Source organism: Poecilia mexicana, unplaced genomic scaffold (assembly GCF_051168715.1).
Source record: "Poecilia mexicana isolate PSO_F unplaced genomic scaffold, ASM5116871v1 scaffold_21, whole genome shotgun sequence".
Taxonomy (NCBI): Eukaryota; Metazoa; Chordata; class Actinopteri; order Cyprinodontiformes; family Poeciliidae; genus Poecilia; species Poecilia mexicana.
In genome coordinates this window covers 16,524,554-16,539,139 of record NW_028263390.1, presented here as the reverse complement: position 1 = coordinate 16,539,139, position 14,586 = coordinate 16,524,554, and the positions used below count along the sequence as shown (strand labels likewise).

The following is a 14,586-nucleotide window of genomic DNA, read 5'->3' as shown; positions in this document are numbered from 1 at the left end:
GAATCAGATGTTTGACGTCTTGATGTTAACAGAGGGACTGAATAACGTTTTCCAGTACACAAACTGGTAGGCGTTGTTGCTTAAAAGCTTAGCTTAGTTTACTTCATCATGTGTGTGAAAAGAAACGAATGAAGATGCTTTATGTTTCTTTTTTTTTTTCTTCTAGGCAATCTTCATTGGATACGGTCCTGGATTTAAAACTAAATACGTCGTGCCAACATTTGAAAACATTGAATTATATAACCTCATGTGTGGTAAGTGGCTGTTTGAGTTATTGTTTTTTCTCTTCTTGCTGTAAATCATTTCAGTTTCATGATGTTTTGGTGAACTGTTTTGATAAAAAAGAAAAAATGAAGCTCGCGTTTTAGTAATGAAAGTTGATGTGACAGACTCAAGTCAAACTCCATTGGAGAATATCAGATTTTATTCGGAAAATAAAAATCTCTTTTCCAAGACAATTCTGGTCAAGAACATTACCAGCGAAAACAGACGAAGCTAACAAAAGCTAATTTAGCTCAAACAAAATTATAAAACAAATAATAGTCATGCAAATTTTACACAAACTTCAGTAGTTTGTTTAGAACAATCGCACCAAAACTATACCAATGTTACTAACAGCTACTAACAATAGCAACAATTAGCAAACAACTGGTGGAACTGCATATCTGCTGAATTTATCGTACAATTGTAAACAACATAATGAAAAGCAAGGTTCTCAGAAAACTTGATAAGCCTGGTGGTTAGGACGCCTGGCAGTCTTTCATCCAGCGGCCCGCCGTGTTTTTGAGTTAAAAAATATATAAAGTTGACAGGAAATTTGAAAATATCACTTGATAATTATGTGGTAGTGGAATATTGGAAGATTAATACCCTAACGCCAACTACAAAAAAAATCTTTAAAAATGCAAACATTTAAAAAAAAACAAAAAAAAACGTAAGTAAATAAGCAATGTTAAGCCTGGAGGGGGCACAAGTAAAGCCTGGTGGCTCGCCAGGCTTGTAATACACTGGGGGAAACCCTGAGAAGCACTGTTCTGATGACATGCTGAATGTGGAGTGTCAGAAAGAGTCAGAGATCAGTTTCAAGACGATACATTGCAAAGTTTATACAAACTGAATGTATCGTAATTGCGCTATAAAGTGGCACTATGTGCCTGGAAAATACATAATAGCGCCCCTTTAATAGAAACTATTTGCAATTTCAGGACTTTGCTAAACATGTTCTTGGCTGTTAACAAATAACCTTATACACTTTGAGCATGTCTTTGTTGACAGAGTTAATGTTCAGTCACGCCTGCTGAATGGACATTTACAGTTAGTGACTAATATCCTAAAAAGAACGCTGCTCTGTCAAATTTTAACCTGACTGGCCTTAAAAAAAACGTCTCTCCTGCTCAGCTTTTAATCAGTTTTGCTACTTTTTTTTTTCAGAAGCTTTAATCTCAAAAACAGAGATAGTCTGTTTGCAACATATAGATGTTGACTATCTGCTCACATTGTTGTTTGGTTTGTTCTTATTTTCCTCCCGCGTTTGGGAGCGCTGCTGTTCGCCTCAGTTGCGACAGCATCCCCGTAACTGTCAGTACAGGAAACAGGTGCATTTCTTCAGCTTTCAGTTCCTGCTCTGCTTCCTAAATATGTCAACAGATCCCACAAACCAAACCTCAATTTTAACATATCCATGTCAGAAGAAGTGGATATTGTAGAAATATTGTGGTTATTTAATAAGATTATTTGAAGAGCAAAATAGAAAAATGTGAGAAGCAACCAGTGTCAACCCAGCTAGTTTCAAATGTTTAGAACAAATGTTGAGAAATTGTATTTGATTTTTATGTGGCAGATCAAACCAGAAAATGTTTGCCTTCTTTACAGATTATACCAGTTTTATCTTTTTTTTACTTCCACTTGCATGTTTCAGATCATCAAACTCAGACAAAGATAACCTGACTAAATGCAAAATGCAGTTTTCAAATGGTGAATAAGAGAAACAACTTGACCAGAGTCTGTAATCCCAATTTATTAATCATGAACTGTTATTAACCACAAATGACATCACTTTATCAGAATCTGTCTGGTTAGACGAGGTGGACAACAGATCTCAACATGCAACACGCAATAAATTCAACAATAGATGAGAAACTAAGTCATCAACATTCAGTCTGGAAGGGGGTTCAAAGCAGTTTCTAATGTCCTGAAACTCCCACTGAATCTAAGTGAGGCAACCATGAAAACATGAAACAGTAATAAACCTTCCCAAGAGGGGCTAGCCTTCAAAAGAAATCAGAAAGCTCAAGCACAGCATGAACACAAAAGAACAATGCAACAGCTAAAGCGCTGCAGGCTTTAGTCACCTTACGTTCATGATTCAACAATAAGGACGAAATTGGGCAAAAATGAGAGCCAAGTCCTCCTCCGAATTGTTTAAAAACAAATTCCAAAAAAATCAAAACAAAGGTTTTATGTGGGCTGGTGCAACTCTAGAGTTGTGGCATGACTTTGAACTGGTTGCGCATACTTAAAAACCCTAAAATGTGTCTGAATTAAATTAGAAACAAGAGCAGAAATGCTTTTTCAGATTATTTTTCTCTCGGATAAACATTCTTTACCTCAATTTGTACGAGTTATAAATCCTGAATAATGTTTTTCCTTTTTTTTTTTTTTCCTTTCCCACATCAGACCTTCTTGGTATTCGTCCGTCCCCAAACAATGGGACCCATGGCAGCCTGAATCATCTCCTTAAGCGTCCCCACTATCAACCCGTTCACCCAGCGCAGCTCTCCCATGAAACTCCCTGTGAGAGCACCAACCTGGTTCCCACAGACAACCTGCACTGCCTCTGTTCCTCTCAGAGCACTGAGAAGGTATGAAACTTTTTTTTTTAGCCACATCGGATCAAAAAATCTGTCCTCTTTACCGGTCCTGATACGTCAGCTGTCTTGAAATGTATGTACAAGCCTAATTTAATCTGAAACAAACTGTGGCTTTCTTTGCAGGAGACAGAAATGAACAGAATTATTTTATCAACAAACTCAGGTAATTATATACATATATATATTTTTTTTTTTTTATTTCAAAGAATCTATGTTTTTAAGCTTTACATCAAATGTTCTTCCCTCATTGAAAACATACATGGAGTGTTGCTTTGATTCTTTCATGCACGTTTGAGAAATCATTTAATCTCCCGTGGCAACCATTCAGCTCTGCAAAAAGCCGGGGCGGACCTAGCTCCACCCCCAAGAGCGCAGCTCTTCCTCGCCCCTCCACCATGACTCCCCCACGTGGTTTCTTCAGACTAGTCACCAGCAATTAGCAAACACCTGAATTGAGCTCATTGTACAATCTGCTTCTCAGGGCAAAGATGGTAAAAACATTTTTAAAGGGTTCATACAGGAGCGATGTTGTGATGACTTCCTGAAGGCGGGGTTTCGGAACGAGCAGGAGCTTTTAAAGAGACAGAGGCGTGAAATTAGGATTGAAATATACTTTAATGTGGTACTTTTACAACAACTGAAGTTAACATAGTTACTTTATTGCACTATAAAACCGAACTATATTCCTGGAAGACCCATAATACTGCCCCTTTTAAAATAGCACTGGGAAATATTTTTGCCTCACACTTTAAATTTCCTCCTTAGAGGCCAAAGCTAAGTTGCGCCGCCTTCATCATCCTTTCGGCATCCCCAGCGTCATCCAGGCGGGGAACAGCTTTTGTCTGCTGCACCACGCCGACTACCTGAGCGGATACAGCCGGGACCGCCTCATGCCGCTCTGGGTGTCGTACACCCTCCAGCCTCTGGTGAGCTCCCTTTCATCTCTAAACTTAGCCCCATCAGTCAGGGCTGCCTCGGCTGTATTTCTTCTGTGGTTTTGGTTTGGCAGCGGATTGGAGGAGGTTTGTACAGCATCTGAATCCTTTCTGTAAACAGCTGCTGCTCATCCTCTCTATCCGTGCTGGCTCAAACAGCTCTTGTCTTTCTTCCCTTTGTGGTGGAGCTTTCTTGTAATTCACAACCTCAGGCGCAGCTGTTTGTTTCCAAGAGACTTTGGATTCCTCTGTCTGAATGATTGAGCAAGTGGATGTGCTTTCCAAATACAGTATGAGCAAAATATAGCCTGCTACAGTACATTCTCTGCATTCATTCTTAGTTAAAAAAAAGACAATAAAATAGATTACAACTATAGTCAAGACTACGATTCCAAGAGCAAAATCAATCTTGGCCTAATTTAATTTCTCGGAGAAATAAAATACTCCACAGAAATAATCAGCGTAACTTGGCAGGCTGGATCAGCCCCCTACTCCTATTTTAATAGGATTTCCAAGAGTCCACCAGGTTTAAATTAAAACTGTCAGCCTGAGCCAGCAGGAACTTCTAACTCCTATCAATCATCGTTTGCTATGGTTCGTACTGTGAATAAAAGTTTGAGACTCAGACGATCGCGAGGAGGAGGAGGAGTCTAAATTAATGTTTATGACCTGAAGTTAACAGGTTTCACTTCAGTCCACATTCAGGCTAGTTAAATTCATTCTTCTTCTTCTTCTTCTTCTTCTTCAGTCATTGATTAACCAGGATAAAACTCCTTTAGATCAAAGATTTATTTTAGAAAAGAATCCTGGCAACAATAAAGTTAAACGGTTAGTTACAAAAGACATAAACTTGTGTTTCGGGATAAAATTCACTTTATATTTTAATATTTACCTTTGAAAAAGAATTAATCATATTTTAGTCATCTTCTGAGAGAATCTAACTTGAAGGGCCGTTTATTTCATTAGTCAACAGCACTGTTTTTTTGTTTTTTTTTTACTTCCTGTCGATAATGTGTTTCATAATGAAATGTTATCAATAACTAAGACGTTCAAATTAAAGATTTAGACATCAAGTGCACATCAAGCATTTTCGTTCTCATAAGATTTTCAAGTTCAAAAGAGAACCGAAAGAGAGATATTTCCTCATTGATCTGTTCAACTCTAAATCCAGCCAAGCGATCTTCCATAAGAGACATGTCCTGTTGTCCCGTCCACACTGTCCACCGCTGACTGATCCCCTCTCTCAGTCCAGAGTGCCAACCCTGAGCCCATATGAGTGCATTCGAGCCGACTTTCGAGTCCCGTCTTCCTCCAACCAGCTGTGTCTCCTCTACAGAGATGAGGCCGCTCTGACCTATGGCCTGCTGCACCCGCCCTGTGAGTGTGTGTAAATGCCTGTGCATGTCATGCAGAAGGTGGCACAACCTGTGCCGAAATGAATTCACTTTTCAAGCATGTAGAAGAGAAGAGTCTCTCGTTAGCCTTTTCTGAGATCCCATCAGTTCAGTGGATGCCCCTTTTTGCATTGATCTGATTTGTTTTGGTTTCACATTTCTCCCGCTTTACTTCATGTAAAGTATTAATATCATATATAGAGTTTTGTTGCTGCAGGAGAAAGAAATGTCAGAAAGTTCAAGGGGTTTAAAAACTATTACAATGCTCTAGAAAGGTTTGCTTCCACGAAGCTTCAGCAGATAAAGTGAAACAGGGAAATTAACGCACATCAGCAGAAGTGAGACACCTGGATGACCACAAATTAAACGTTTTAATTCCTTTCATCGTGTTACAAAGTGAGGTTTGAGACTGATTTTTTGCAGGAAAATAGGTGAAGCATTTCACATTATAAGCATTTTTAGATTTTGCAAGTCATCATAAAGTGACATCTTTTGCTTCAGTTTCAAAATCCTTGACTATAAAATCAAAAGTCCCTTACCTGTTGCTTCACCTGTCATTATTTTTACAGATCTGAATATCACTGGTTCAGTGTCTGACTCTTTTATCAGCAGTAACATGGCCCCAATGTTCCCTGCATTTAAAGGTGAGTATTTATGGAAGTATTTGTCAAATGTGTGTGTTTCCAATTTGCGATTAGAGTTATTACATTATTAATGCAGTCATTTCAAAACTAAAAATTGTGATCTCCAGGGACAGGTAGTTAAACTGGCTGAACAAAGCACAGAAATCTGTGATGCAACTTCTTCGTGTTCATGGCTGTCGGACCACCGGCACGTAGAAAACCTGCTTTGTGCAAGCTTGAACAAAACGTAGTTGTAAATCTATTCATCAAGTCCCAAACTGAGGAAATATCTGGATTTTTGACTCAGTGCCAGCAGCAAAACAAAGTTTTGTTATAGTAACATAATATTATGAATCAACATTATTAATTCATTTTGTTTTAACTGGAACATGCACCTTATAAATTGGATATATACAATCTGGTTACTGCTGTTGTTAGCTAAGTTCTGATAAATAAAATCCCTCTGAGTTTTGCCAGGAAATAAACAATAAATGACAGAAAATTTTAGTTTCTGAATCCCTATAAAATACTAACAGGTGCTGCCCCCTGGTGGCTCACTGTTCCTGATACACAGTTACGCTGATAACTCAAACTTTAATGTTCTTTGTACAAATTGCAGGATTACATGTATTAAACTGCATATTTATGTTTTCCAGCGGTTTGGAGCCATGTCCACACTTCTATACTTTTGAAATATTCTCAAGACCTGAACGGAGTCAATGTCGTCAGTGGGCCGATATTTGATAAAGACTTTGATGGAAATGTAGATCCAGTCAGTAAAAACACAGGGTAAGTTGTCTACAACTATACCACAGCTTTAGTGGTTGTTGTTGTTGTTGTTGTGTGATATTCTGTTTAATAAATGTTTCTGAAAAAGTCGATGTTTTTTTTTTTAAATTGTTCCCATTTTCTATTTGTTAAAAAAATGACTAAATGCACAAATTTAACTTAATATTCATAAAGAAATGTCATTATCACTTTAAAAATAGGGCTGTTCAATCAAGTAGTGTATTAGTTTGGATATTCATCAACTTTTTTTATTTATTTATTTATTTTTTTTTGTGCGTTTCTTTCTTTCATCTTCATCGTGAATGGGTCCCTGACTCGGACTCGATCAGTTTTGTTACTACTAGTCACTTTCATACCATCTCTGTCTGACAACATGAAGAAAGTTAAAAAGTTTCGAAAACTTAGACAGTCAAGAAAAGACGAGCAGCAAAGTTGATATCTGTCAGTCTGAAAATGGTTGTAAAGCATTCTCTTTGCAATTACAAAACAAATAATTGAACAAAAATCCTCACTGTCCTCAGCTAAGGTCAGTGTTCTTGCTTCAACAATGAGAAAGAGAGACTGATAAAGTGGGGTAGAAGTCAGGCAAAAAACTAAAACTAAACTAAATGACCAGCAACAAAAAACGAGATGAACTTTAGCAGAACATTCATCAAACCATATATATAGCATGACAGGTGACGAGATATGTCTGAAATGTGAAAAAATGTCTCTGTTGCATGTAACAGTAACAGTAATAATAAAAAAATCATTCCCAAATTTAAAAAAATCTGAAATGTTTCACTGGATTGAGCTATGCTTTGACTCTGCTCCGATTTTCTTTCCAATCATGTAAATTCCTTAGAGGAAAACATTTCAGGAGATAATGAAAGCTAAGCAACTCACCTCAAAATCAAGCAAGAAGACGATCGACACATTTATTGGTTAAGATCAGACCAAAGGTTTCACACTTAGCCAACACTTGTGAGCTATTTAAGTGTAATTCCTCCATTTCTGAGCGAGGAAGCATTTTCACATAAATCAAAGATGTGGTTGTGCATGATAAAATACCCAGGGCAATTACAATGTTGCTAAACAAAGATTGTGCAACATGTAAATCAAAACCAGTTGACAGTACGGTGTTTGTTTGGTCACATCTCATCAAACCACACGCGCTGAACTTTGGAGAAGAACGCTATACATCATTACTGATTATGTTCTTCTAATCTTTCCCCCGTTTCCTGCGAGGTTTATTTCTGTTTAATCTGTGATTTAACCAGGAAATACTGACAGCGTTTCCTCACATCCCCTGGCAGTTATCTTGTGGTAGTGCCCCTGGTGTGGAAATCCAGGACTATTTTTGACAAATAGAGAGGGGGGGACAGATTTGTGTCATCGCATCACAGAAGGTGGAAATCAGAAGAGTTAAAGAAAATCTCCTTCCTCCCAGGAAACCCTTTTTGTTCCAGTAGTTTTTTGTTAAAACCCCCACAAACCGTTCTCTCTCTCTCTCTCCAGGAATGAAACTGCAGTGCCAACGCATTTCTTCTTGATCATGACCAGCTGTCACAACTCAAGCTTCAGTCCTGTTAACTGTGAGGGTCCACTTCAGGCCATAGCATTCATCATGCCCCACAAAGCTGACTACTCAGAGTTCTGTGCTGTGAGTAACAACCAACCACACCTCTGTGCACTTCACCTCAGATAAAAGCTCCGTACAACTACAGCGCCGAGCAAATGTAGAGAAACCGCGCGGACAATCTCTCATGTGAACACAAAGCAGAATAACTGCAGGGTGCTACAATCCAGGTCATCTTAATGTAATTATACATCACCTTTTTTTAAATAGAGTCAACTTATGTGTACTTTAACCTCGCTGTGCAGTAATGAGAGCAGTTATGTCTGTTACAGGACTTCTTTTCTCTATTAATACACAGATCTACATTATGATGTCACCAGGTGACCCAAGCACTGAACAGATGCTTTAAAAACCCTTACCTGTTTAGAGTTGCCTTTGATTTGTAATAACTGAAACATTGATTGATATATTTAATTTGCTTGAGGATTGTAATGATGGGGTTTGAGCCTTTTTGCTGAAATGTGCTATACAAGTAAACTTGCCGTGACTTGACATAACCACTAATCCAGAACAGGATTAGTGAACAAGTAGCATCTTGAAAACCTAGAAAGAAGCAGACAGGTCGGAAAATAAAGTCGTGGAAAAATGTAACCCTTTCGGACCAAATGGATCAGTGGGATCCAGCCAAATTTGCGGTACCGTAACTCCACCACACGTTGCGCTATCTGAAAAATTCCAACAGTTTCTGAAAGGGGAGACGTTGCGCTTTCCAGCCAATATCTGGTTATTACGGTAATTTCATCCCCCGCCATAGCAGGGAGTGAAATTAATCTGAGGGGCGCTCTATTAATAGATGATAAATTGCAAAAATAGATATTGAAAGCTCTAGTTGTTATGGATAAATGGGCAAATATATTTACTCACAAGACATTTAAAGAACTGCGTACAATTAAAATAGGCAAAAATATCCAGGCAGATATGTGAAACTTATGTCATGAAAGGGTTAAACGAGGGTTAGGTTAGAAAACAATATCCAAACATCTCACAAATTAGCACAAAAGCAATCTTGGTAGGACATGGCTGCCCTCAGAGGCAGACAAGGAGAGCATTACGTATAACACAGCGTTATATATAAAATATTACACTATGTTTGTGGTCGTAATTTCTCTTTCCGCCTCTCTTCAGGCGGAGTCTGACTTGTCGTGGGTGAAGGAGTGGCTGAGGTTTCACATCGCACGAGTCCGAGACATCGAGCTGCTAACGGGACTCAGCTTCTACCACGGCAGGATATCGGTGGAAGAAACGATACAGCTCAAAACATTTCTACACACGATTTAAACTTAGAGACTATGGCTAAACCAACCAAACACAACCAGACTGGTGGGCATGCAGCTACCTTTTTTTGTTTGTTTGTTTTTTGGATGCACCACAGACAGTGGGTTTTGTAGTTGTTTCATTAATAAAAGGTTCTTATTTCAAACCAGAATATTTCTAACTTGAAGGGCCGTTCATTTCATTAGTCAAATAATCGTTTTTAAGACCAGTCTTCCTGTAATTTAGGCACGAATCTATGCAGTGAATCTCAATTTAAAAAATAAAAATTTTTGACCTTCCTCACTTTTTTTGAAAAATATAAGCGTTTTTTTGTTGTTGTTTGTTTTTGTCTGGAATATTTGTTGCCTGTGAAATATCAGGAATACATCACCGTATTGGATAAAATCAAAGAAATCATGCCTTACTTTACGAGGTCTATCCATCCAAGTTTTGTTCCTGCCTAATTTTAATGTATATTCTTTTTATTTTTATGGTTTTGCACCAGTACTACTTTTGGCATTTGATCAATTTTTGAAAAGATTTATTCTATTTTTAGTTTGTGCATGTTGATCATGGATTATTTGCCCTTCCACAGGCAGAAGATTCTTCCACAGAAGCAAAATTGTTGTGCTTTTATTTTATACCGATGAGTGTGTGAAAGAAAATGGAAGAGGGTTTATTGGTGTTACACCATTTAAATTAAAAACAATTTCTAGCAATCAATTAGTTTTTGTATTTTTTATAATTAAATAACTAAAAAAAACTATTTATAATTAGCTTTTATGCTTTTATCGCCCTCTCTTTCATTTTCTACACAAAGAGAAAAAGTAATTTATGGCTTTAAGATCATTTTAATTGTATCTATGTGTTTGCAATGTCCAGTTGAGCCACAAGATGTCAGTAAATTCCCCATCTGAAATACTACAATGAATACTGACTAGTTTAATCATATTTTATGTTCAATAACTTGCTGAATTACAGTTATAAATGTGTTTAGCTAATATATTTCAGAAAATGAATTCCTGGAGTGAAACACAACGTACTGATTAATTACACTGAAAATAATGTTCACAAGCCTCTATTTCTGTGAATTATGATGATTTTCTGCATACAGCGGACGAAAACACGACATTTAAGATTAAAATATCATTTCAGACCAATAAAAAAAAAACATTTTCTGAGGAAAATAAAATGTGATGTTCAATATCTGCTTAAATGTTACTTTAATCTGGCAAACAAGCCTCGTCAGAATGAATTTGAGTGTAGATATCAGTGATTTTGTTCCCTATCTGTTCTTGAATTTCTTTCGTTCAGGGCATTATGTGTTGCTATTTTAGAGCTTTTAGCCTACTTCATGCTGCCAGACCAGTTTTAATGAAGTGATTTCTTGTTTCTACATTTTTGGCAGTAAGGTGTGTGTGTGCATGTGTGTGTAGCTTTTCCCCTATCTTCTCCATGCAGACTGCAGTAACTTGGATCAAACCACCATCACTCTACCTCCTGATTCTCTTTCATTTCTATGTTGTTATTTCTGCCGTTCATCTCTTTCAGTGATGTACAGGATGTTGTATGTTTTGGAAAAGTTCCTTTATCAATCCATGCATGAGTGTTTGTATAAATGTGTGTACGTGTGGATATAAATTTGGAAACACCACACTATAATTTCCAATGTATTGATTTTACATCGAGTTCCTCAAAGTGTCCATGATGTGTTTCAGTACTGTCAGAAACGTAGACATAAAGAAATACATTCTATACCAAACTTACTATTTGTGTTTTGTTTTTGTTTTTTTACTATTCAATCAGAATTAGTGCTGATGCAAAAAATGATTTTACGCGCTCTCACGTCAACAAAACAGGGAATTTTTCAGACGAAACAAAGAGATAAGATAAAAACCAAGCAGCTGTTGCAGTGTAAAAGTCCTCCAGCTTGCAACAGCCTGTGTGAACACATAGAGGAAGGAAGCAGAGCTGCACACATTTCCTCTGCCGCGTATAAAAATCTGCCACTTCCTCGGGCTGACCGCTCCATCAGTGCCGTTCAAACTGAAGGTAAGACTTTGCAGCTCTCTGCTCAGCACCTCTCCGCTCTGCAGTAACCTAATTCTCAGACCACAAACCTATCCTCTCTCCTTTCTCTTAACTGGCATCAGAAAGAGTTCAGTTCTCATGACTTTTGCCTGACATGTTGGTTGACATGCTTGGTTAACCTGTTGCAACTCCAATCACGTTGTGGTCATTTGTTCTTAGAACATTATGTACAGTTGAAAGATGTGTTTATAGAAATGTTCATGTAAGAAGGAACTATGTGAAGACAAAATTCCTATATGTAGTTTATCCTGTAAAACAATAACACTGCTTACTTTAAATGACTTCATTTAAAGGTGTTTTAAATTTTATTTCCTTGCGGCAACATTTGGGAACGGTGTGGACTGTGATTTTCCAGAATTTAAAGCTGCAGTATGTGACTTTTACAAAAATATGTTTGTTTATGTATTTGTTAAAACTATCATCATGTTGTGTGACAGTATAATACAGATTATCTGTATAATATGAAGCAGATAATCTGTGAAAAGATCAATCTCCTCCCAGAGCTACTATTGTCACCTGAAGGATTGCACCACTTCTGGTCAAAAACAACCAATCAGAGCATGGAAGAAGCTCTAAGTGCTGTCAGTCATACCTGTGTACCCGTTGCTAAATGTGCTAATGGTGGAGAAACAACTTACCATTCCATGAAAACTATTTATCTAGCCATGCTAACTAGCCTTAGCATTCATGGCAGGCTTTGTGGTTGTGAACTAGTTTAGTGTAGCAGAGAGAAAGGGAGGAGCAGCACGTACACAAGAGTGATTAATAACGCTAAGACGGTACTCTGTCACAGCAATTTATTTCAAAGGAAGTCGATTTTTTGCAAATTATGTCTCACACTGTCAGTGATAGTTTTTACAAATAAGTTAAAAACATTTTTTTTAATAAAAGTTACACACAGCAGCTTTAAAAACACAGATTATTTTCTGAACCCCTCTTCTGTGAGCTCAGAGGAGCTTTTGGTTTCTTATCTGGATTTGCTTGCAGCTACAAGTTTGCATGCAGTTCCTCCCTCAGATCTTCCAGGAAACTCTTGTGCAGCCGCTGAACACGTCACCTTTATTTGGTTTGGTCATTCTCACGGTACTCTGGAGCCATTTTTAGGTTCCGTGGTAGTCAGCTAGGTGTCTTTTACTGTCACTGATGTGGTCTGCTAATACGGTCTGCTGATACAGTCACACCATCCCCCTCTCTGTTCTCAAATTGGAACTGTGCCTCTGCTAAACCACATAGAATCTTATTCATCTATCTCCTCTGCATAGAAGGGCTGCGTGACAAATGAGTATGTTTTACCTGTCAGGCCTGAAATGACTGTCGCCCCACTGCCTTCGCTGCTGTGTCCCTTGATCATCAATCGTGTCTAATTAAAACCAACACAATTTTTTTTTTTTTTTCCGCAGGCTTCCTGGCAGCTCTGGTTAGTACAAGTGAAGGGTTTTATCTGCTAACACAGGCTGACACTGAGCTATTCAACAGGCCACTTCTGCACCACTCAATAGCTATGACGCTGCTTCCTTGTAAGTGATGACCTCAAGCACAGATTTTCCATTTTAGGGAATATATTAATTATGAGTGAGATATCCAATTAATTTAAGTTTATCCTGTAAAATCTCTTAGATATATGTCTCCCTCAACTATCAGATACAGTTTACACTGTCTGGCAATATATTAGACATCCTTTTTTCTTTTACTTCAGTCAGAATTGCCAAATATATTTTTATTACTTTCTTCAAATTCACAGATTACAGTTTCATGCCTCTGCAAGATCAAATCAAAACATTTCAGCAGTTAATGGAGGCAAATCTCTGGATGTATTTTAAAGGGGACGTATTGTACAAAATTCCCTTTTTGTATGTTTTTTTTATTCTTCCATTTGGGTCTCCATTTCTTCAAAAAAAAAAAAAACAATCCTAGATCTTAAAAAAACTATTCAGACATTTTCTGGCACCTAGTTAATGTTTTTGGGTGGCTGAAAAATGAGAAGTTTGAAATCAACCTCCTAATTATTAAGGAGGTTCTTGTGGCGTTTTGCACTGCACTGTTACCTAGCAACCCCAGCCAAGCCCAGAGTCGTTACCTTGCAACACAAGCTTAACTGCTGGACATTTGTTCATCTGGGTTTACCGCTGTCAAGACAAATGTTTTGTTGTTGCTTATCACCCAAAAGCCACTTGCTACATTTTTGTTGCTTGCGCAGGAGGCTCCACTTCTGCTTTTCAAAGATTTACGGATGTGTAATTGTGCATCTGTTTGCAGCCATTGCCTTAAGCTTATGACTTTAAGGAAAGTTAAAAAAATAAAAATAAAACAAAAGAAAGCTACTCAGGTGAACTGGGCAAACAAAGAAAAAGCTTAGTCTGAATTAGTGTCAGAAAGTGAAACAGTTACGTTGTTTAAATATTCGCTTTCAGTTGTGGCTTCACAAGTTATTTCTAAAGTCATATTTTTGCGGGTGAATTTAAATATCCTTATGGTTTAAAGGCTTCCTCTCCACTAAACACATGCTTAGTTCTCTCTGTCATTTCTTGGTTAATTCAGGTCTGGAGACTTGACAATCCTTCCTGACAACACTGACCATATGTGTCAAATTATTGTCCTGTTAAAAGGTCCACTGCGGCCTAAAGCCAAGAGTTTCCAAAGACAGTTTGATTTTTTTCCTCCAGAGTCAGACTGAGGATGTGTTTCAGACAAACACAAAGCGAGGCAGCAGGAATCTTAGCATCTTTGGTATTAACTTGTCAGCAGTAATTTCTGTGAATCATGAATGAAGATAAGTTTAGATGGTGGGGTGATTGTGTGTTTTCCCTCTTAACTAAGTGAATTAAGGAAAAACAACAAAATAAGCAACAATTTTGCCTCCTTCACCGTATAAGATTTTAATTCTGAATTTGATTTGTTAGAAAAAAGTTCAACATTGACGTATTCAGACAGGAACATATAAAGTAAATTCTTTAGTATGAACGCTTTTCTGCCAGCCTGGAATACAGAAACGGGTATCAATAAATCTGGATT

The 14,586-nt window shown here is 37.6% G+C and overlaps 1 protein-coding gene across 1 annotated transcript in view; it reads left to right on the top strand.

Annotated features, from left to right (window-relative positions):
* enpp1 (ectonucleotide pyrophosphatase/phosphodiesterase 1) overlaps positions 1-11,249 on the top strand; it is a 33,707-nt gene extending 22,458 nt beyond the window's left edge. The window contains exons 15-23 of the mRNA XM_088001801.1: positions 167-254; positions 2,677-2,861; positions 2,994-3,033; positions 3,636-3,796; positions 5,053-5,182; positions 5,769-5,843; positions 6,479-6,611; positions 8,109-8,253; positions 9,355-11,249. Coding sequence (XP_087857927.1) covers positions 167-254; positions 2,677-2,861; positions 2,994-3,033; positions 3,636-3,796; positions 5,053-5,182; positions 5,769-5,843; positions 6,479-6,611; positions 8,109-8,253; positions 9,355-9,507 — 1,110 coding nt within the window. The 3' untranslated portion in view covers positions 9,508-11,249. The remainder of the gene's footprint in view (positions 1-166; positions 255-2,676; positions 2,862-2,993; positions 3,034-3,635; positions 3,797-5,052; positions 5,183-5,768; positions 5,844-6,478; positions 6,612-8,108; positions 8,254-9,354) is intronic.
* The last annotated feature ends 3,337 nt before the right edge of the window (positions 11,250-14,586 follow it).